General features: G+C 41.8%; 1 protein-coding gene across 1 annotated transcript in view; it reads left to right on the plus strand.

Moving 5' to 3' along the window:
• LOC145767112 (uncharacterized) overlaps nt 1-24,151 on the plus strand; it is a 54,344-nt gene that overhangs the window by 9,295 nt on the left and 20,898 nt on the right. The window contains exons 3-11 of the mRNA XM_082578868.1: nt 6,710-6,818; nt 10,524-10,700; nt 10,991-11,134; nt 18,535-18,664; nt 18,822-18,948; nt 19,494-19,723; nt 19,859-20,019; nt 20,568-20,724; nt 21,048-21,187. Of these exons, the coding sequence (XP_082434994.1) occupies nt 6,710-6,818; nt 10,524-10,700; nt 10,991-11,134; nt 18,535-18,664; nt 18,822-18,948; nt 19,494-19,723; nt 19,859-20,019; nt 20,568-20,724; nt 21,048-21,187 (1,375 nt within the window). The remainder of the gene's footprint in view (nt 1-6,709; nt 6,819-10,523; nt 10,701-10,990; nt 11,135-18,534; nt 18,665-18,821; nt 18,949-19,493; nt 19,724-19,858; nt 20,020-20,567; nt 20,725-21,047; nt 21,188-24,151) is intronic.

A 24,151-nucleotide genomic window follows, 5' to 3' on the forward strand; every position in this document is an offset into this window, starting at 1 on the left:
GAGTGCAAAATCAACGTAGCTTAATGCAGTGTGTAAAATATTATTTTGTGCGGTTTGCAGTATTTTTCTCGCAGAATTCAAGAAGGTCCCAGAAACAAGAGGAAAAAAAGACTAGAGTGTAAAAGAAAATGAACGCAGCGGTATTGAATATACAAAAACCTTTAAAAAAGCTTTTTGTGTGCTTCTTCTTGGGAGCTGTAACATAATTACTTAGAGTGCGCTTCTGAGCCACTTGTTTTGCTAACAATTCTTCTTGTTCATCCAATTGTTTTTGATGTTGCGTCCGAAGACGTTTCATCATGTTACTGGTAGTAAAAGCTTTTTCATCTTTACCCCCTCGTGAAAAAACTTTGCTGCAGATATTACAGGTGACTTTAGCTTGGTCATTATCATTGCATTTAAAAAAATGCCAAACGATGCTTTTGGCTTGTCCTTTGTGGGACATTACAGTCTACACTTTAAACTTTTAAAGCATGTACGGTAAAAACGTTTTAAAATATAAAAAAAAAAATATTTGGTTCTGAAATCGTTCACAATGTTTAAAAACAATGACAACTTCTAACTGTACACGATGTCATTTCTCTTCTTGCTGCGCTAAAAATGTCTGCATTAAGGTATATTCTACAGATCGAAGAAAACTCCCTAATTTTGCCGAATGTTGACTAGAGCTGGGCAATATTGGTAAAATCATTTCGATAAGATATTACCAAAAATAAAACGATATTATCAAACTTTCGATATTTTACGGCGAATTGCGAACCATGGTTTTAATTAAAGAGGCAAATCTTCTGCTGTTATCCCGAGTAATGAAAAGAACACTAATTCAAAAGCGTTTTGAATCTTTCAGACAGTTGCTCACATTTGGATCATTCCATGCCAAACGTCCTGAAAATCATAAAGATCCCAGTTTGACCCTCTTCGATTTTGCTCAAACTTTGTCAAAATGTTATTTGGCATGATTTAGCCATACATTACAAATTTTAGCTCAATATCTATTGTAGTTTTGGAAATATGATGCTTTAAAGTTTTAAGTACCCCCTAAACTTTTCCGCATTCGGTTTTTTGGACCATTTTCAATTAACCATATTATTTGCTCCGAAGGTTATATAAAGTTTATTTTTGGTAAAATGATTCACTTTTAGCTACATTACATAATTGCCTTGTCAAAATGCAATTAATGTGCAGCATAGTCGAGTAATCAAGCCTCAAAGTAGCTCTTTTCTTCATCAAAAACAAATTTTGTGCCATATTTAGAAGTCTGTAACTTTTTTATGAAAAGTAGGATGGTTATTATATTTATCATGTATGCTCTTTCCCTACCAGGCAACAACTTCACCAAGTTTGATAAGTAACATTATATTTATTAGAAAGTTACAATGCATCAAAATATGCACCCCAAGCAAAAAAGTCAAAATAACGCCATCTTGTGGTATAAAAATACCCCCGTAACAAGGTGTTTACAAAATATTATTTTTAACCATTTGAAGAACATTACCTAAGGAACTTGTGTACAAAGTTTTGACTTTGTCACTCAACTATTAAGAGGTAAGTTGGGGGCCAATTTGTAACTCCCCATAATAAAAAATTGGCTTATTTGCAGAGGAGTCATTCCATGCTTAATTTAGGGAAAAAAATGTTAGTACACCCATGGTTCCAGAATTTTATGATATATTGTGTTCAGATAGAGCTCCTTGAGACAACCCTTTTAAAAAAAAAATTAGCATTCTATGGCCTTCGGTTCTCGAGATATTGAGGATTGCAATTTGGCCACACGAGGGGCAAATCCTGGTTACGCATGAGTGATTTTTAAGTATATTTCTTATATAGATGGTAGAGGAGTGGGCAAAATTGCTATTTGGGGGTTTTCAGGGGCACTGAATTCAATAAAAACAGTTCCAAATGGCTCAGAGCAATAGTTTTGTCTCTACAGTTATTTTTTGCTCTTTCACTTCAACCGCTTAAATGGTCAAGTGACAAAGTCAAAACTTTGTACACAAGTTCCTTAGGTAATGTTCTTCAAATGGTTAAAAAGATTATTTTGTAAACACTTTGTTTCGGGGGTATTTTTATGCCACAAGATGGCGTTATTTTGGCTTTTTTGCTTGGGGTGCATATTTTGATGCATTGTAACTTTCTAATAAATATAATGTTACTTATCAAACTTGGTGAAGTTGTTGCCTGGTAGGGAAAGAGCATACATGATAAATATAATAACCATCCTACTTTTCATAAAAAAGTTATAGACTTCCAAATATGGCACAAAATTTGTTTTTGATGAAGAAAAGAGCTACTTTGAGGCTTGATTACTCCATTATGCTGCAAATTAATTGCATTTTGACAATGCAATCATGTAATATAGCTAAAAGTGAATCATTTTACCAAAAATAAACTTTATACAACCTTCGGAGAAAAAGATATGGTTAATTGAAAATAGTCCAAAAAACCGAATGCAGAAAAGTTTAGGGGGTACTTAAAACTTTAAAGCATCACATTTCCAAAACTATAATAGATACTGAGCTAAAATTTGTAATGCATGGCTAAATCATGCCAAATAACATTTTGACCAAGTTTGAGCAAAATCGAAGAGGGTCAGACTGATAGGTCTAGGTCATTTGGCATGGAATGACCCATTTTCTTTGCAATTTATACTCCCTCGCTTTTTCTCTTCTTGCTTTTAGGGCCTCGCATACTACAAGCGGCACTAAAATAATAACTATTACGTAATAATCCATTTCTCCATTAACTTCTAACCGTTGTGTAATCATTCAACTTTTATATTTTATCTGGGCTGATTTTCTTCTTGAACGTTTTTTGTCATTTCAAAGAAACAAAGTATTTTGATCTGGTGCCTACTAAACAAGAGTTTACAAAATGGCGGACAATCTTCATAATTTAGACTACCGCTCTCCGAATGCTCGTCGACGCTGATGCAGTTGTTCAAAGAAGCCGTTCTTTGATCGGTCTTTCCACGCGCTCGCGATACTTTTGATTAGGAAACTTTGATAAAAAAATGCCGGTTCTCCAAAAATTGCCGGTGCCTGCCGATTCCGATTAATCGGCACATCCTCAGTTTTAATGCAGATTATCTGTTTAGGTATTGTATGTTTTGGTCGGCCTGATATGGTGTATGTAAGGGTTTGGTCCCTTTTATGCTGACGGGTCAAATGAGCATATCGGATTTGACTGCTGGCAAACTTGTATTTTGTATCGACTAATAGGCCTGTAGTATGTTTAATTTCAAAGTATTTCTGTAACAGAAGAAACAAAAGCCTGCTTCGAGCCACATAGTTTAGCTTCCCAGGCGGTATTTGGCCCACAAGTTGCACACCTCTGGTGTAACATAACAAATAGATAATTGTGTGCTTGGGGCCTTGGGTATATTACTACTCTAGCTAAACAATGATTTAGAAAACAACGTTTGAACACCTCTACAAGAAACAATAATTTTTTCTTTATGAATTAGGTCGATACCATGGGTAAATTGTGTTTTTGCATATTTGTGATCGATGTGGTACTTTTAAAAGCAAATGTGGTATCAGAGCAGATATAAACATTGTGACCTTCTGAGCATTTTAAGCAGTTTTCTGCCTTTACTGGTTTTCAACTTCAGAAATTTTTGCCAGTTTTGAAGGTCACATGACCTTTCGGACATTTAGCCACCTGGGTACATATAGCAGATAACCAAAATCACCTTGGAAGTTATTGTTAGGCCTAAACCCTTTTAAAACATCTGTTTTTTTTATATGAAAATAATTTTTTTCACTCCACCCTAGTGTCTAGCTGCTAGGTCAAGAAACAAAGCACCCGTCTTCTTCTTTGGCTCAAAGCAGTCTCCAATGTCTTGAGTCATGAGAGTGGCTTGGTTTACAGTAGGTCTTCCATGTCGAAAACTAGCTTGCTCCTGGGGCAAGTGTGGATCTACTATTGGTTCAACTCGAATGTACAGTAGATGAGACATTTAATTTTTTTAAAAAGGATGCAGAGAAGAGGTATAGGTCAATAGCTTTTCGGATCCTCTTGTGGTTTGTGAGACTTAGTTGTTGCGACTACTTTGGCATGTCTCTAGATTTTGGGATTTTGAATTGGCATAAGCAGGAAAACAGGAATTTGCGCAGCCAAGACTCCATAGCAGTGCCACCATAAAGTACCAGTTCGGAGCAGATGTTGTCAGAGCCAGGGGCCGTATTTTCTTTGTTGAATGAACAGCAGCGGTGATTCCGGTGAACTCATCTGGTGTGAATTTACGGGAGATGCTTTCCTCATCTGGTGTTGGAACTTTCCAGAGATCAAACAATTCCCTATTGCAAGTTTGGAGAACTTGTGGTCGCCTGTTTTATGGTCCCGTTTTTCACTAGTTGTGATGCGATGTTATTGAAACTAACAGGACATTGGTCAGAAGACCGTGCTGAGTATCTCGTAAGGGTGTTGACTTGACAGTACAGTAATTCATGCTGTCCGGCTAGAGTGTGTAAAGGCGATAGTATTGACAGTGTCTTTTATTTAATAAGCGAATTTTTGTGAAGATTGTGGGAACTTCTCCAGCACACATCTGTCAAGAAGAGAGCTGTCTGTGTCCATGCTTGCAAAAATCAGATCGGGGGTTTGTACTTGTTCCCCAATCCCCAGTGTGAACCAGAAGCTGGTTGGATTGTGAAGAATGAGGTGTTGTTTGCAGCCCATGCAGCCAGGCATTCTCCGTCACTGTTGATGTACTTGTAACCCTAGTCAGTGTGCTGGCGGTTGAAATCGCCAGCGTGGATACTGGGTAGGTTTAAGCGTGAAGATGGTGGCTGGTATGAATTGATGACGTTGTAATTTTCAATGTTCACGCAGTCCCACCTAATCGGCGGAGGAGTTTGCAAGCATCCAGTTTAAGCTTGCATGGACAAACGTGGAGGATGACAAGAGCTCGGTTCTTTTGAGCGAGCTGCTCAATCACATCCAGCAATGCCCTCGATGTTCAGCTGTAGGATGGTAGGACGACTGTACTTGTCGACAGTGGAACTCCCGTGCTCTAAATAGGGCGATTCTCGTGAAGTTCAGTTTATTTTGTTATGTTGGCGAAAAAGAAAGAGAAAAAAAAACAATATACAAAAACACAATAAACACAAATAATTCACACAACAAGGATGTCTTCTGAACATTCCTGATTGAGGTTCGGTTTTAACAGTCTTCGTTCCGCATTTTCCTACTACTTACAGGAAGGACCGCATGACGATAACTGTTCTTTCCCCACTGAACTGAGTTGCAGGTTGATCTGATTTGCTTTACATGTTGTCCTGGAGCCGCTTTTAGTGGCTGGCATGTTCAATCATCTCTGAATGGCTAGACACGGGTTCATGTCATGTTAAAGACTTTTTAAAAATGGTCTTTTTCTTTCATTGTCATACTTGATTCAAAGTATTGAAAAGTCTCTTAAATTTTGCCTGTGAAGAGAGGTACTCCAATTTTTCTTTTCGGTGCATGTGTCCAAGAAATTGAAGTTGTTCATTAGATTCTTTGTTTGATTAACTTGTTATAAAACGCTTTGGTTGGTTTTTCTGGCTGTCTAAGAAATTATCTGCATTTTTCAGAGCGCCAACATTTCAAACCCATTTGTTCTTTTAGTTATTGTTTTGTTAATTGTCCAGGTTTCTGAATTGTATTTAAAATTTGATAAATATAACACTGCGATAAACTGTTTCTAGTTGAGTAAGATATCTGCTTGTTGCACAATATTAATTTCATTTGCTAAAAAGCAGTATTTGCTCATGCAATGTGTAGTTGTGTACGTTATATTAAACTCCTTACCACCTTTTGTGCCCCAGTTTATAGTTTTTCAAAAAATGTAGACTTGCTGATTCTGGATCTTATTCCTGCTTAATACTCAGCGAAGGTATTGGTTCAGGATACGATACTAATCATTTGTGTACCCATGGAATCAGGTTTTCGTGACTCCTGTTCCACTTCGACTCTGAAGTGTGTGACTCCAAACTCCACTCGTGCTCCAAATATTTTGAGGATATTGACTGTAAACTCCATTCCGACTGTCAACGCAAACTATAACCACAATCCAGATATTTAAAACGTTCTTACCATTTACCTTCCCTATCTCCTTTTTAAATTATAAAAACGTAGTTTAAAATAAAAAAATTACTGCTTGGAAAATAAAACCATAGAAATAGGCTACACGAAAATAACAACACACCAAGTACAGCATAAACATTTGTTTGCTAAAAATATCAATTGGCAAAAATTAAGACTCCGCCTCCTGCTTTGCCAAAAATTTCAGACTCCATCTCCACTCTGACTCAGTCAAAAACAAGATTCCTGTTCCTACATACTCCAAAATTCCAGTTCCTGCACAGTGCACACTTCTGGTACTAATGCGCTCGGCTGCACCTCCATACAGCTGCTCTGACATAGTCTGTTTTGTGAAGTGCGAAGAAGAACGCATGTTTGCAATATGGTGATGTGGTTTTGTCCTAACAGGCTAACAGGATCCTTTCAGCAATAGTGATGCTTTTCTCCTGTCTTAAAGGATATTCTTTTACTGTTAAAACACGTAAAATACTGTTGCTGTGGTAACTTTGCTAGGAAATAAGGGTATGCGTACTGTGTTATACTGTGCAAGAATTGTTATTTGCAAAGTTGTCTACATCTTGTGTAAAAAAATATGAGTAAGCTACATTTGTGTAGTTTGTGACCTTCAGCCGATGTCACTTTGCAGGTTTGAACCAGCCCAATCCGAGACGGAGCTAAGCAACTTGCTGAGATCGTTGGGAGCTGAACACGATGAGAAGCTCAACATTAAATATTTCCCCAGCAACAATTACCAGGTACACACACTCGCACAGTACCCAGTCACCAATTGCTCATTGGTTGAATAGTGCTCGCTATAAATAACTCATTGCTACAACTCTGCAAGTGACCTTTCTACGAAAATAATGCAATTATTTTGAGAAGCTGTGAGTGAATTATGCTAAAGTCGATTATAAGTGTTACAAGTGTTGGAATCTATTGCTGTTCAGTGTTCACTGTTACTTTGATTATTTGTTGGAAGTGTTGAGCCATTCGTTAAAGTCCTTCAAGAATTTTCATTTATCATCTCACTAGTGATATCCCATCAGTGATATTCCATTAAACACCGTCATTAATCCTTTCCAAGTCTCTTTCCTGGTAAGAGATAGAAAGAATCGTGACAACTAACAACAAATAAATGCCGAACACGCGCGCGCATTAAAAAAACAATATATTTTTCTGTTCAATATAACATTTTGTGTAAAAAGCATTGCCGGTGTAAGCAGCTTCACTCACGGAAACGATGACATATTTTCCTGGTCAATATAACATTTTGTGTGAAAAGCATTGCCGGTTCAAGCAGCTTCACTCACGGAAGCCATGACATATTTTTCTGTTCAATATAACATTTTGTGTGAATAGCATTGCCGGATAAAGCAGCTTCACTCACTGAAGCCATAACTAACAACAAATAAATGCACTCGCATTAACAAAACAACATATTTTTCTGTTCAATATAACTTTTTGTGTGAAAAGCATTGCCCTACCTGCCAAACTGATATAACATGCAGACTTTACTAGGAATAGCACCTAAATGACCATTGACCAGGCGTCATAGTGCTCCGCACCTTAATATCCTGACGCCACAGTGCGCTCGCCTATCTGACCGGCGCCTAACTGTCTGCACCTAAAAGACGTGGACCCCGTGTTTTTCCCATGAGGCTAGTTTTTTTTTTCTTTTGTATAACGCTCAGAGCTCAAGATGGATACCACTACACCTTGCAATTTTCCATATAAATGGAATTGTTACCTGACTCATCATTAATGCGTCCGCTCTGGGAGCCGTCCACACACTCAAACACTCAGCAGGCACACCATACTTACATGGAAACTAACTACCAGGGAGGCGAGGGACTTAATCTGACCAAAGGGACCTACCACGGTAGATGGTAATCTGTGGATATATAAAATGATGGTTATTGGCTGCCTCAAGCTTATCTACCTGTCTCAACTTTCCACTTGCTGATGTTGGAGCAGACTAGGAGATGGCGGCTCGAGAACTAGCCCGTTTATTACTAGGTTCTTTTGTTCCATCATCGCACTTCCTGTAAACAGCAAACACCTACCTTCTTCATTCTCAGCTCTTCGCTCACCACAGTACCTCTACAATGCAAGCTTCCCACATTTAGTCTACCCAATCGTACCTCTGAATTTCTAACAGCATTGTCAGACAACCTGGAGATTCTTTGCACCCCTTGCCCATTTAAGGGCTGCCGGAGACTGGGAGTTATTTCTTTTTTAATACTTATCATGAGGATTTTTTGGTGTATGACTTTCTACAGGGAACATACCTTAAAATTGTCTAAGTAAAAAGCGCATAGGTTTGCGTAAGCTATCACGTGCGTGTTTGTTGAAGGCTTATGAACACTGCCACATGCCATGCTACTCGCCATAGCTACTCTGCAAAAACCGAATCCTTGCCATCTCTTGTTGTTTACGACCAGCCTACCAAACTGAGACGTGGACTCCCACTGACCAGCTGGTTGCCAGTCTCAAGCCCGGGTGAATGGGAAGGGTTGGCGGCAGGCGGTAAAAATCTATGCCAAACCCTAAAAATGAAGATTAAATCATTTACGGAAATGACTAGGGTTTTCCCCAAAAGCGATGCAAAGCAACATCGCCGTTCATAAGCATGTGACAGTGTGTACAACTGTTCATAATAAGTTTTTGGAATGTAACATGACATGGGTGGGAATGCTACAAGCAAAAAATAATTCCATTCAAAGATAGGCTAGCTAACGCAATTGAAAATGAATTTTAAACCAAATAGAGTGTGGACTAAATATATTCAATGGACAGAAAATGCTTCTTCACTCGTTCACAAATGGATTTCATCTCCAGCATCGATTCCTCAATGTTAATTTTCAAAATGAAGGGAGACATACAGGAGAGTACGACTGTACGTGGCAATTATCATGTCATCAAACTCACTTCGTATATGTTGGTTGTGGCAGAGGTTATTAGATAAAAGATTCCGAAAAAAGTTTCCGTTTCACAACAGCAATTTGGTTTTATGCCGGGAAAGAGCACGTCAGATGGGGAAATACAGAGAGGGACAAGAAGACGTGCAATGTGTATTTATCGACCTAGAGAAGGCATGTGATCAGGTGCCAAGACAGGAGATTTGGAACTCTTCGAATGAAGCAGAAGAAAAGTATGTCCGTCTGATCTATGGCACGTAAGGAAGTAGGACGCGAGTGCAGTGTGGCAGGGATCACTCAGAAGTTTAAGGTAACGGTCGGGCTGCATCATGAATCTGCTTTTACCCATTCCTCTTTCTGTTATGGGTTGCTTGACAGAAAATATCCAGAGAGAGGCACCGTGAAATATGCTGTTTGCAAACGACGTTGTGCTGTGTGTAAAGTGGAAGTGGAACAGAGGCTGGAGGCTGAGATAGCAGCGATGGAGGATAGAGGGGTGAAATTAAGCAGGCAAAAGACAGAATATCTCAAACTCTAGATGTTATTGAAAGATGATGATGAAGAAAATCAGAGGAAAAGGCAAGTGGCTGACATGAAAATGCTGCGATAGTCTCTGGAGTTGACAAAAGTGGACCTAGTGAGAAATGAAAGGATTGGAAAACAAATGCAAGTCTAAGAACTGAAAGATAAGCTGAAAGAGACCCTCACGTGCACATATTTTGGTCACGTAGTAAGAAGAGGCAAAGATTATGTCGGAAGTAGAATGAGACAAGTGGAAGTTGGTAAAAGAAAGCGAGAAAGGCCAAAAGGAAGATGGAGAGATTTTGTAGCAGAAGATATAAAAATAGTGGGAGTGAGGGAAGAAGATACTGCAAAGTGCAAACAGAGTGATGTGGAGGATTGCAATCCACACCGGTTCCCCCACTTGAAGTGGGAATAAAGCCAGAAGAAGAAAGTTGCCAGTACTGCATGCCCTGCAAGGCTGTTTTCAAGCAATTTGTCATCCAGTTGGTACTTTAACCCCACCTATCAATAGGCTGTGGTGTGGGACTGACTTTTTATCCTTTGGGATTGCAAAGGGACAACATGTCAAATCCTTTTTATAGATTGTGTTCAACTTTACACATTGCTGCATACTATTCAGTTTATTTGCAGTGAAAGCAATATTGCTAAACTTTGTAGAGGTCTATAAAAAGGTTAGCAACCACAAGACCAGAGCATTGAGACGTATCTGAGATCGAAATAAGACATAACGTAACAATATTTGACTTGGTTGCAATACCGAGTGAGATTGATCAAAAAGTGTAGGCCTAATTTAAAAAATCAACTGCTACGTTCAAGACATCAAATAAAATGTCGGTTGTAGTTTTGTCGTCGATAAAAATTGCTATCGTGACATGACATATTCCATAAAATTTAACTTACACAGTTACACACAAATAAAACGTGGCTTCCGCACAAAAAACGTCAACCGACTGATAGACTAATGCACTTCATGTTTATTACTAATTCTCACACTTGCTAACGCTCTTCGATTGCCAGGATGAATTCTCGAACCTTCGAAATGAAGTGGACGGTGTCGGCCAGCCCAGCTACCTGAAGGAGTTTGATCACGTGGTACGTGACGACATAATCATGGTTGGCTCGATGTCGAAGCAAGAGCTCGAAGCGCACGAGCAGATGATGAAGCGGCAAGAGATAGAGCAGCAAGTAAAGCAGGTACTTCCCACCTCGATTTCGAGTCTTGGCGCTATGGCATGGTCAGAGTGCGAATGAAGTATTTATCAACTGGCTACACCATTGACAATCAACTTTCTTACCATGAATCGACTGCGACACTGTGTTTCCTTAGTAAAGATCTTGTGTAATTTTTTTTTAACATTCTTAATAATTTGTGATGCATCGCTGCATACCTGAAGGTCGCACGCAACAATATTTTGTCTAGCATTTGTCGCTTGGCTACAGTAGTTGGCTACTGATGAATTGTGGTGGTGTTTGCTACTACACAGATGCAGGTGGAGAGAGACCACAAGGAGAACATAGAGAGACTGGCCGAGTCCGCCAAGCGACGAGTTTGGATAGACTCAAAGCAGCAGGAGAAAGATGCAGCGATGCGTGACGAGTTACTCAAGAAACGAGAAAACCTTTTAACCGTAAGTAGAGGGCAGTTGACTGTCTGGCTCAGTGGTTATTAACGTTTACAAACATCTCGAAACCCTACGGTATTTTCCAAGGTTCTGTCGGATCCCAGTATGTTGTAAAATGCTATCATACTATAATTCCAACAATGAAACACTAATAAAGACAAATTCAAACAAATACGGTACTGTTTAATTTAATAATGGCATGTTTGATTGCGGAAATTTTTACCCTCGGACTGAGAAAGCTTAATCTTGGTAGTTTCGCGTACTTGTAGAGGTATTGAACCACTAGCGCAGGCCCGGTCACCGAGATCGAGACAGAGAGGTTCCAGCTTGTTTAAGTGTTTTCTGTGAAGATTCTATCTACTAGGTGCCGCTGAATGGATGACAATTTACACCCCGAATGTTGAACCAGCGCTACTTGATCTTGCTTTTTGTCGTTCATATGGTTGATTGCTTATCTAAGCTATCAGGACAGACTTGTGTAAATGTGACTTTTGTTTTTATTTTGGCTACCATCTGAGAGATTCCGGGTTTTGCTTTAGAAAGATAAATCCTTAAGGGCGGAATTCAGAAACCAGACTTAAGGCGGCTTAAGTCTGTCTGGACAAAAGTCTGCGTTAAGCGTCGATTTTGCGATTCAGAAAGCAGACTTACGCTTTAGCAAGGCTTATACTCGGCTTAAAAGCCGAAAGATATAAGCCACCTGCGGAGGTGGTTTAAGCCTCTGTTGAAGGAAAAGTGTTTGGCTAATACTGGAGGTATTGAAAGTAGGAGGTTTGTTACAGCATTTTTTTTTAAATAGACCATCTGATGCAAAGGCCACGAGACTTTTTTGATAGTTTTTAATGTGAAGCAGGTGTGCCTGTTATCTTAGCTTGGTTGCAGGCAGAGTTTCGGTCTGACAGTTGGCTTGATCGGGACTGTTCCCTCGAACTAGACTTCTTTCAGACGCTGACAATAGTAGGTTACTAGTGTTATTGCTGGTGGTGTAAATTTTGAAATGCCTATTTTGTGTTGTTGAATAACCAGACGCTGACACTCAGTTTAGTAATACTGCTTGTAACATCACGTTTGCAAACATATAATTGTGATTGGTCATACTTTTTCCTTTGTCTGCAATGCCAGGAAAAAACAACTCTATTAACTATCTTACATTTGACAGTTTTCAGACCAAAGGGAGTCTATGCGCCCGCCCTTTTAGTCATAAACTGGCAACAGTATTCCTACAATTGTACAATTTTTAACTTTCAAGGCATCAAAAATAACCTGAGTTATCTGATTCTTTCAAATTGATGAATTATTGCAAACGAAAACTATGTGCGTATTGGCATAACGTTGTCTTAACGTTGTTTCAGTGCTTAATGAGTATTACTTGCTTGTGAAGGAAATTTTTGTGCCAGATCTGTTGCGTCATGGATTACTTGGCATCTACGTTAACGGACAACTTACTGATGCAACTACAACGTTTCTATTTCAACGTCACAAAAAACGACTTTTTTCTAGTTGTAGATTTAAATAGCACAACATTGCATTATTTGTTGATTTAGCATGAATATAGCTCAGCTATACGCAAACACTTCTTCGCGTCAGTTAACTATCGCTAAGATATGAACTACTGCTTTAAATTCAGTGAGCAACTTGATGAGGGAGTTTACTGCGCTTTTAGATAAACATAGTTTATACAAATTCCCGTAACCCTTTAATGTAAATTGCATTATCATTTCTTATTTCAATAAAAATACCAAGAGGATTTAATTACAACGATTCTGAACGCCAACTGCTTATTGACCTCATCAAAGACTTTCCAGTGGTGGAATATTTACATTGAAACCCGTTATATTTACATTGATTCAACGTCTGCAGGCGTTGAATCAATGTTAAAATGACGAATCTTGCTGTCTGGGCACAGATCAGCTGAAAAAGTTAGGGTTAGTTAATCCATCTGAAACTTGGCTTTATTGACACAGGTTTTGGTTTGATACTTAGGTCACAGTATATTATTGCATATAATTGTATTTTCGTTTTCTCACAAATTTGCAAACCATTGCTTTTAGGCAACTCTTCGATGAAGAGTATGCAAATATTCACATTGAAAGGCCTGTTCGCGATCATGCAGATCCTTTTATTCAACTTAGCGACAAGCAGTTTTGTCAACGTTTCCGTCTTAGCAAAACTGCAACTATGGAACTCTTTAAATTGTTTAAAAATGACGAAACGTTGACAGCCCGATCGCATGCAATACCGCCCATACTGCAGCTATTGATAAGCTTTCGATTTTTTGCAACTGGCCATTTCCAGAGAAGCGATGGCGACTTGGGCGGGGTTAGTCAAAGTTCTGTTTGCAGAATTGTAGCGCGTATTTCTCGGTGCATACCCATTGTCACCCAATAGGATTCCATCAATTTCTCCATTCTCAAATTTATCTCGAATGATGCTGTTGTCAAAAATCCGCGCATCATGTGTCAATCCTGGCCATGATTGTGCAAGCAAAGTCAAAACTTTCCTATTTAGGCATCAAAAATAACTTGAGTAACCTGATTCTTTCAAATTTATGAATTATTGTAAACGAAAGCCATGTGCATATTGGCATAACGTTGTTTTACGTTGTTTCATTGTTAAATGAGTATTCCTTGCTTGTGAATGAACTTTTTGAGCTAGATCTGTTACGTCATGGATTACTTGGCATCTACGTTAGTTAACGAACGACTTACTGATGCAACTATAACGTATTTCAACATCATAAAAAAGTGCTTTTTTTAGTTGTGAGTTTAAAGCACAACATTGCCTTATTTGGTGGTTCAGAAGGAATGTAGCTCAGCTTTACAGCCTTCAGTTTCACGCTTCATTACCTCAACCAAAGAGTTGCTATAGCAATTTCTCTTTCGCGCGAAAACAAAGAGGCTTAATACGGTCTTATATAAGTCGCGCGTAAGTCGAGTTTCTGCATCGCAAATAAGCTTCTCGTATAAGCCTGGCCTATATAAGTCTGACTTATGCATAACACTGACTTGTTTTGAGACGCAAATCTGAATTCCGCCCTAAGACTAAGTGATTTGCACAGGCATGCTTGTTTCGCTGTGAATCACGCAGCATCACTGAGAAGCAAATATGGCATTTTAAAATTCATTGCAAGCTGATCAAAGTACAAGTCAAGAGATTCTCAATAAGACAAATAGGAACCTACGCCTGGCTCAGTTCATGTTATTGTTAGACACTATTGGCTCTTGCGCAACATCGATCTTTCATCGTGCTATGTTTGTGTTGTGGTGATTAATTCAAACTGGGGTACAATGGGGTTGTTCATTGTTGCATCACAGAAGTGAAGTGACTGAATATAATGCGGTTTATGATTTTCTAAGGGCAAACATATTCTCGAAATTGAAAAGCATCTTGTCAGTTTGAACTTATAATGTACGTTTGTGTAATTATAAAGGTACTGACGAATATACATTATCCTTTAACATAACAAGCTCCTCAACATTTAACTGTTATATTGTGATCAATCGTTAATTGGGGGGGGGGGGGAAGAACAAGCACCTTCTCGTGGTCCCTCCCGTCAGTACCATATCTTCAAGAAAAAAAGATATGCGAAGTGAAGCTTGTCACACTCGAGCAAACCAGGCCCAGGTTCAGCGCAGGGTGGATAGGGAAACGCCCTTCTCAGGGCGCGGCAGCTCCTCTGTCGAAAAGTACCGAAGACCCACCGTACTGCAGCTGAACACCGAGGGCATTACGGCCAGCAAGCTCAACATCATCGAGTATCTGGCCACAAAACATCAGGCCCTCGTTATTCTCCTCCAGGAGACCCACTGCACATCTGTGGATAAGTTGGTATTACCCAACTTCACACTCGCAGGCGCAACCATCAGCAGGAAACACGGCCTCGCCACGTTTGTCCATGAGCAACTGAGCTGGACGCCAATAGACCAGTCCAGTGCCCAATCGGAGGTAGAGTGGCTATGCATAGACATATCAGGTTATCACATCATCAATGTCTATAAGCCACCACCCTCACGCTTTACACCAACAGCCATCCCAGTGTTCCCCCAACCCAGCCTCTATGCTGGCGATTTTAATTGCCACCACGTTGACTGGGGCTACAACACCACCAACACCGACGGAGAAAGCCTGGCCTCATGGTCAGCCAATAATAACCTCACCCTACTGTACGATCCAAAGGGTGCAGCGAGCTTCTTCTCCGGACGCTGGAACACTGGTACAAACCCCGATCTGGCTTTCGCAAGTGATGACCCTGATAATTGCCAACTGGACAGACGTGTGCTAGAAAAGTTCCCCAGGTCCCAACATCGACCCTCGATTATCACGGCTCCAACGCTCATAATGCCTGTCTCGAGCAAGCCTGTTAAGCAATGGAACTTCAGAATGGCTAACTGGGATTACTATAGCCTCCTCACCAATGAAGCCACACAGTATCTCCCATCCCCTCACACCAACAACGTGGAAGAAGCCTACCAGGACTTTTGTGATGCAATAACATCAGTGGCAAAACAATCCATCCCCCGCGGCCGACGAAAGACCTACATACCGTGCTGGGATAAGGAGTGCGAAAGCCTCTACTCCGACTTCCTCCACGCCCCTCAGGGCAATGACACCAACAGCTCAGCCACAGCTCTGTTGGCAAGGCTGGACTCAAAGAGGAAGGATCGCTGGACAGAAGCCGTTGAATCAATCGACTTCACGCACTCCAGCCGCATAGCATGGAGTACACTGAACAACCTAACTGGCAGATCACGTGCCTCTCGTCAACAATGTCCCGTTTCAGCAAATTCCATCGCCTCACAACTTGTGGAGAACGGGAAATACAAATCGAGAGACCGTGCATCAGATGGATTACGTCTTACAAGAAATGACAGACCACTGGAGGGTAACAACCCCAGACGGGGACAACATCTCGGGTGAGTTCACCCCGGAAGAGTTTTCTGCCGCCCTCCAGCACATAAAGCCAGGTAAAGCCCCGGGCCCTGACCACCTATGCCCGGAGTTGATACTCCATGCTGCTGCCTTCTTAAAGTCCTGATTAAAAGACTTCCTTTCCTGCTGTTTGCGCCACCTGAGAATTCCCAGAATCTGGAGAAGAGCCCTTGTGGTTGCAGTTCCTAAGCCGAAGAAGCCCCCAGAGGACCCGAAAAGCTACCGTCCAATCTCTCTGCTCTGCATCCCCTTCAAGATCCTCGAGAGACTCATCTACACCCATGTCGAACCAATAATAGATCCGCAGCTCCCCTGTGAACAAGCTGGTTTCCGACACGGACGATCAACCGTAGATCAGGTCACACTTATGACCCAAGACATTGAGGACAGCTTCTCGGCTAAGAAGAAGGCTGGCGCCGTGTTTGTTGATCTCACGGCTGCCTATGATACCGTATGGCATAGCGGCCTTACCTGCAAGTTACTCCGTCTGCTCCCTGACAGACACATGGTCCATATGATGATGGAACTTGTGCAAAACCGCAGTTTTACCCTCACAACCGGTAGCGGTCGTCGAAACAGACTACGCCGACTTAAAAACGGCGTCCCACAGGGCTCAGTCTTGGCTCCTCTCCTGTTCAACATATACACCTACGACTTGCCCCCCCACCATCTCCAGGAAATATGCTTACGCAGACGACCTGGCATTCCTGCACTCAGCAGGAAACTGGCAGTCAGTGGAGAGGAACCTCAGCCAAGACATGCAAACACTATCAGCATACCTCCAGAAATGGAAGCTACAGCTCAGCAAGTCAAAGACAGTGTCGGCGGCCTTCCACCTTAACAACCGGGAGGCTCAGCCCGAGATAAACATCAAGATTGATGGGGAACGCCTGCCCTACTGTGCCGAACCTACATACCTCGGCATAACCCTGGACAGGTCACTCACGTACCGCCGGCACTTGCAGTCACTGTGCAAAAAACTATCTACACGCGTCGCACTTTTGAGGCGATTGGCGGGTTCCGGCTGGGGAGCTGATGCTAAAACTCTTCGTACAGCTACCCTAGCCCTTGTTCATTCCACCGCTGAGTACTACGCACCGGTCTGGTGTCGTAGTTCTCACACCCACCAGATTGATACCGCCATCAACGACGCACCGCGTACTGTGACTGGATGCCTGCGTCCCACTCTAACGGACTGCCTATCCATCCTAGCAGGCATCCAACCCGCTGAGCTACGCCGTAAAGGAGCCACGATTTCTCTCGCTCGCCGCGCTCTGGACCTCGACCATCTCCTCCATGCAACGTTCAAGCGACCACCACCTATAAAGCAGCGGCTGAAATCAAGACGACCCTTTGTGCCTGCCGCACAACAACTACTTAAGAACGCAGAAGAACTTGGTTTAAGTGCGGCACACTGGACGAACCACATGTGGAACACGGAGTGACAAAATCACACAACCACGCTCCGTGATTTCATACCCGACGCCGATCCCCGTCCACCAAGGATGTCCCTCGCAAGGCTTGCGTGGGTCAAGCTTAACCGCCTGCGAACTGGCGTCGGCCGCTTTCGATCGGACATGCACAAGTGGGGCCTGGCTCCTTCATCAGAATGCGAGTGTGGTGCCACGGAACAGACCGCAGACCATGTCATCCACCACTGCCTAACCCACCGGCCTCCACACGGTGCGCAACTGCGCATGGTCTGAGGGTCCTGGACGACGAGACTGCTGAGTGGCTGAAGATTTCCTGCCCTCTAATCTAGCCTAGAAAGATCGCTCATACGCCGTCATCATCAATCGTTAATTGAATTTGTACGATTATAACTCAGAAGACTTTCCCGAACCCTTTGAATTGACTTTGTCAACCCCAGTGATTTGATCGAACCGGATCTAAAACTACCGTTCTATCTGTTTCGAATAATCGGTTATTCCATTCCTCCAAGGAATTTGTAATCCAATATCTATCAGCTAACTAGTCATTTGGAGTGGGGCCGACGAGTATAGAAAGGCCGAGCAAAACCTGCACGTTAAAAAACAAAACCCGAACATGATCTGCCTGCTTTATAATAATAATGCTTGTTTTATATATAGCACATAATGTGTAGCTCCTCAGCGCTTTACTAATCAGACACTGTCAATGTAGCCGTATAGAGGCACAACTGAGCACGTTATTACCCGAACCCATTCCATTGCTGATAGCCAAGCAGGAATGAGATTCAGTACCACTTTTTAAAAGTCTTTTGTATGACCAGACAGGGTATCGAACCCATGCCTAACGATTTCGGGGCGGCCGCACCAACCACTAAGCCACTGAGCCAGTTGCTTTGTATTTTCTTTAATTCACTTCATTGCAAACTTGCTGTGTAATCTCATGAAGAGCATTATAACATCAAAATTTCATATACTGTAAGGCAAGTTGCAGTAACACCATGAGTTGAAAGCATTATACTTCTATCATGACGCTGTGTGTATATTTAGGAGCAAATGAAGAAAGCGTTTCGGTTATCCGAGAGTCAACTTCGCCGCTCACTGCATGTGCGCCAGGCTGAAGTGAGCGCTTTCTACGGGGATCTGGAACTTGCGGACAACCAGTTCGGCGGAAGCAAAGGTTTGTTCGTTTCTTCAATCGACAAATATTTCTTCACCACCCCAGTCTTATGTTTGCACGTACCGGTATTAGTTTCTTTGAGCTGATATCGGTTGTTGTCGTCTACACTCGAGTCGGCAACAACTGCGGCAAACGCTTCACATCCTCCCCTTCACAGGTCGCCGATGGAGAGTGGAGTGGACCAAAACGCCTCAGCCGATCCAGATTAAGCTTCAGACGATTCGAGGCATCCGCGATAAAGCGCCGACCGGTAGATACGTCATTATGCTGTCACTCTATGACAGGTTGGTATGACGTCATACAAAGAATACCCGAGTTTAAACTAATGCCATCAAGCGTCATGTAGCGTTAAAAGGTTCCTGCTCGGAGTTGGAACCGGACAATGAAGGCGACGGATGAGAATGTTCATTTATCATATTATAATCCTTAATAATTTTCTCTTGATCTGATGAGGTTGTTGCGTTGTTCAGAAGGAAACATATTGGTTGTAACCGCAAGGATAAAAAATCGAACCTCGGTCGCTTGTACTCTCTCGCTGCCGGTAGACGTGAATGCTTACCGATGTTGCCTACTTTTGAAGTGCAAACCTTTTAGAACATGTATTGTGAGCAGTGAGCACCCGCTGTTTGTCAAGGAGAGCCACTCCTGCGTTTGCAATACCATTAGTTGTATCATTTAACAACTGTACACAATAGTTCAATGTGATGTAATATGTCTTTTCCCGTTCTCAATCTTGTAAGCACGTACCCCGCGCATTTCCATTTACGATTTGCCCTTTTTGATACTTCTCGTTTTCCTTTGAAATCAACTGAAACTTGATTCATTCCAGACTAGGCGGTCATCCACTGCGTTGGTCCAAGTTAGCAGGACAGCAGTGGGGAGGTGCTACCCTCCCAGTGAGGCATGACGGCATGTTTACGTCATCGGAAATAAAGATCGATCAGAGCGTGTTCACGGTTCTTCCTCCTCAGCGCAGCGTGGAACCAGGAATGATCCTCTCATTTGAGCTCTTTCTACTACGTGGTGGGGTCACTCCTACGGACAAGGTGGTGGCATGGGGTGAGTTGAAACCGTCACAAATCACTTGTTGTTTTTGACAGGCTTCCAGTTTTGTGGGAAACTCATAGAATTGTTTTTATAAATGACAAGTTCAACTCGTATTTTTTGTCTTGTCTTAGACTAACTTTTCATCAGGTTGCTTCCCGATCTGCGATGGCCAATTCGATATCATCCAGGGATACTACAAGCTTCCGTTACTCCGAGGCCACATGGACAAGCGGATAACGAAGCACTCCACTATAGAGAGGCTTATGGCATCAGACATTGACCACTGGCTTGCCAACCTTTACATCCAGGTATCCGCACGGATATCAGACAATCTTCGCACTTCAGTTGAGGTTTACCGTGCGGTTTTTAACTGGTGTCCACTACCAACGCAATAATAATGTATTTTGAAAGCAAAACGCATGTTTTCAACCACCTCACGTTCTGTTCTCACCTACATACGCTACAGAGGATTTAGTAAGTGACCCAATAGTTGCATAGCTTGGTGAGGCTTCAGTTCAACACCTGTCATTTCTAATTTCGAATCATTTTCCGATGTTTTTCACTTTTTCAAACGATGAATACATATCAACGCGAGCCACAATTTATGTCATCGAATGACACGGTTGTTGCCTGCCACTGGTTGAGTTCCATTGTTGCGACCTTCGTCGTCTATCAAGGAAAAGCGATGATTTGTTTCAACTAAGGAGGCGGATGATCAACTTTTATGTTAAAACCCATCCCATCACCTTAACCTTCCCCATGCAAACCCGACACCAACAACGACCTTCCTACAGTGCGCACCTTGTTTGCCAAACGGCAAATAACAGGTTTTTCACCTCACCCTGCTGTCTTCCAGATTTATCGCCTACCCCGTTACCTCTCCGGTCAAAAAGAGTACGAAGTGGAATTACAATTTTCCTCAGCTCTGCTTAGTTTTCCTGATCGACTCGAAACTTCCGAACTCGCCATCGATGGAGAAAAACTTCCAGAGAACGATCACGACGCCATAGATGGTATATTGTTATGTCATTAGATCGCCTGTGGCCTTTAAGCGATGTAAGCACCATCTCCTGTCCTCTCAAAACTCTGTGCGCAGGACTCCAAATCGCGAATCATAAGATACCGGATCTAAGTTCACACCAAGTCCTTTTTGATGCCAAATAGCAGTAATGAAAAAGTCGCTTTTGGTTAATTTGTGCAGCTTTACTAATTTGGACTTGTATTAGTCGAGCCAACAACATTTGGACTAGAAACTAGAAACATCTCACAATATTTTTCATTTTGTCCTGCTTAAATTATTTCGTGAGGATGATAGACGATGCTTGTTTCATCACAGATGACACCTCTTCCTCACTGAGCATCGATGCAACCGCGATGGACGTCTCCTCCTCTGGAAAAAGGAGATCATCGGGAAAATGGGAATCATCGGATAAGTCTTCAGATGTTAGGAAGAGATACGGAAAAGCGGTTAAAGAGGTGAGGATGTTGTATGATTGACACCTGTCAATATCATTTTCCACCAACTTAACTGTTGGTTTTGTGACATTGTTGAAAAACAACTTCGTAAAACGACGGATGCGAAATTGCTTGTTTTTAAATAACCTCTTACATTTTGTCAACCTCCAATTTAACATGTGACGTCAGTGATCATCTGGGGCATGCATCAGTTTATAATCGTTTATCATCAACTTCAACGGCAATAGTTATTGTAATTGATTTCCATTATAATGGTTAAAGTTAGACTCCACACTGGGCTGTAGTAGTAGTAGTAATAGTCCAGTTTTAATCCGGTGATGTCCCCGTTACAAAGGGTGACCGGATTCAACTCCAAGTGCCGCAATTGCCTTCACACCCTGCCTCCACATCGATGTGTCTAACGCATCCTCTCTTGTCAAGCCCACCTTGATGCTTTCCTCCTCAACTTTCCTTTTCCATGTTTTCTTGGGTCTTCCTTCTTTTCTACGACCTTCCACTTGCAACTCCAGTGCTCTTCTCAAAACATCATCTTCGTCCCTTCTCAAAACATGCCCATACCACCTCACTCCATTCGCTTTCACCAACTTATCAACATTCTCATTCAATCCAAGGAAGTTTTTCGGTATTCCTTTTGTCCATCAGCTTCACACACCACACATTGCTCTCACCATCGCTCTCTCAGTTCTTCTTAAAATCGCCAATTCGTTTTCCCGTAAGCATCTTGTCACTTCCGTACAGTATTGCAGATCTCACACAACTAGTATAAATTCTTCCTCTCATTTTCAACGGAAATCTTCTACCACATAACAACTCTCGACACTCTCTGAATTTAACCCAACCAAACCTTACTCTTGCAGTCACTGCCGCTTCACAGCCACCACTGGCATTCAATCTATCTCCTAGGTAGCAAAAGGCATTCACTGATTCAACTTCGTCATTTCACATTCAAAACCATCTCCGGATCTGCATGTCACTCTCTTCGTCTTTGCACATCTTCCATGCACCCACTTCCTGCATTTCGTACACATAATAGAATTTGCCATCACTCTTCGTCCACATACATCACATAGGTCAATTTAGCACATTATTGCTTGCACAAGTGCCTCTGGTATTTCTTTTTTTCTCATTGCCCATTCCATCACTCTTCTTGGTGTAATGTTACACAGACTTGCACAAACTTCGAATCCAACTTCTGACACCATGTAATGTTCAGCGGATACCTTGACGTCTAACTATCTCGGACGAACTGTCATAAACAAACAGATAACTTTATTTGAATCTCAACATGTACTCAGACTTAAACTATACAACATAAACTAGCAACGTAAACGCCCACATAGCTGCGACACTAAAATGATTGACTTATTATTGGAACTCGAGTTTGAATTGAATGACTCAACGCTGTCAGGAAAGCGTATTTAACAGCGACCAATCAAGAGGTCATGCAAAACGCGTAAGGCAAAATGCGAAACACACGATACAAACTTAAAAGGCAAGTTCTCAAAAAAATTAAAAGTGCAAAGGCACGTTTCCAATATTACACTTGGAACTCTATCAAACGCCTTTTCCATGTCCACGAAGCACATGTACAAGTTCTTTCCCTTGTCCCGATATTCCTCTTGCAACTTTCTCAAAATAAAAATAGCATCTGTCATTCCCTTCCCAGGCATAAATTCACACTGTATCTCGTCCAGCTTCACCACAGATCTTATTCTATTCTCCAATACCCTTTCCACTACCTTCATTGCATGCTCCAACAGTTTTATTTCCCTATATGACCTACAATCGATTACATCACCCTTTCCCTTGAAGATGGGTATCACCACGCTCGTCTTCCATTCATTTGGCATTCCTTTTCCATCTCACACGCGTTGGCTGATTTCCTGCATTGATTTCAATCTTGTCTTTCCGCTTGCGCGTATCATTTCCACAGTGAATTCAGATAGTCCAGGAGCCTTCCCGGATTTCATTTTCTTCATTGCTTGCATCACCTCCTCTCGAGTTACTCTCTTTAATGGACCTGCTACCACGTCGGCTTCCACATTTTGATCCCAATCATTTTCTTGTTCATTATCACCTCCATATGTTCTTTCCAAATTCTTCCACGAGCTTTCTCACTGAAACCAAGTTTTCCATCTCTTCCTTTTATACATCGTCCATCATCCATGTCTTTTCCATCCCGCTTCAGAACCTTCATAAACTTATATACTTCGTTGGGACTGCTTTTCAATTTGTTCAATTCCTGCTCAACTTCTTTCTTCATAACTTTTGCAACTATTCTCTTTGCCCGATTGTTCAATTGCTTGTACTTGAGCTTAGTTTCTTCTGATCTATTTCTGCACCAATCCTGCACCAACCTGCACCAATCTGCACCAATCTGCACCAATGCACCAATCTGCTTCACCTCTTCATTTCACCACCAAGTATCTCCTCAATCAATCCTGCCTTTTGTTTTCCCACAAACTTCATCACAAGCTTGCAGAACTCCATTCTTGAAGGATCCCCGTAGATCAGTCACATTCATGAACACTTTCAACCCATCAATTTGTTTGCCAGCGTGCCCATTAAAGTCCCCAATACCCAATACGATTTCCTGATCACTTCTTGTGCTCCATTCATGGGCTATTTCGTCATAAAATCTTTCCTTTTCTGCATCGGATCTTCCACTTTGTGGTGCATAAGCACAGATTACTCTTATCACTACGTGCTCAACCACCACTATTGTCATTATTCTGTCACTCTCTAGAACGAACCTCAACAACATTTTCACATAGCTCTTATTTCACCAAAATCCCAACTCTTCCGATCCCAATATCATTGCCCGACCATCACAGCTTGTATCTCCTTCCTTCTTCACTCACCTCAGTACCTCTACAACGCAAGCTTCCTACATTTAGACTTCCCAGTCGTACCCCTGAATTTTTAACAGCAATGTCAGACAACCCAGAGATTCTTCGCACCCCC

Source organism: Aplidium turbinatum, chromosome 3 (assembly GCF_918807975.1).
Source record: "Aplidium turbinatum chromosome 3, kaAplTurb1.1, whole genome shotgun sequence".
Taxonomy (NCBI): domain Eukaryota; kingdom Metazoa; phylum Chordata; class Ascidiacea; order Aplousobranchia; family Polyclinidae; genus Aplidium; species Aplidium turbinatum.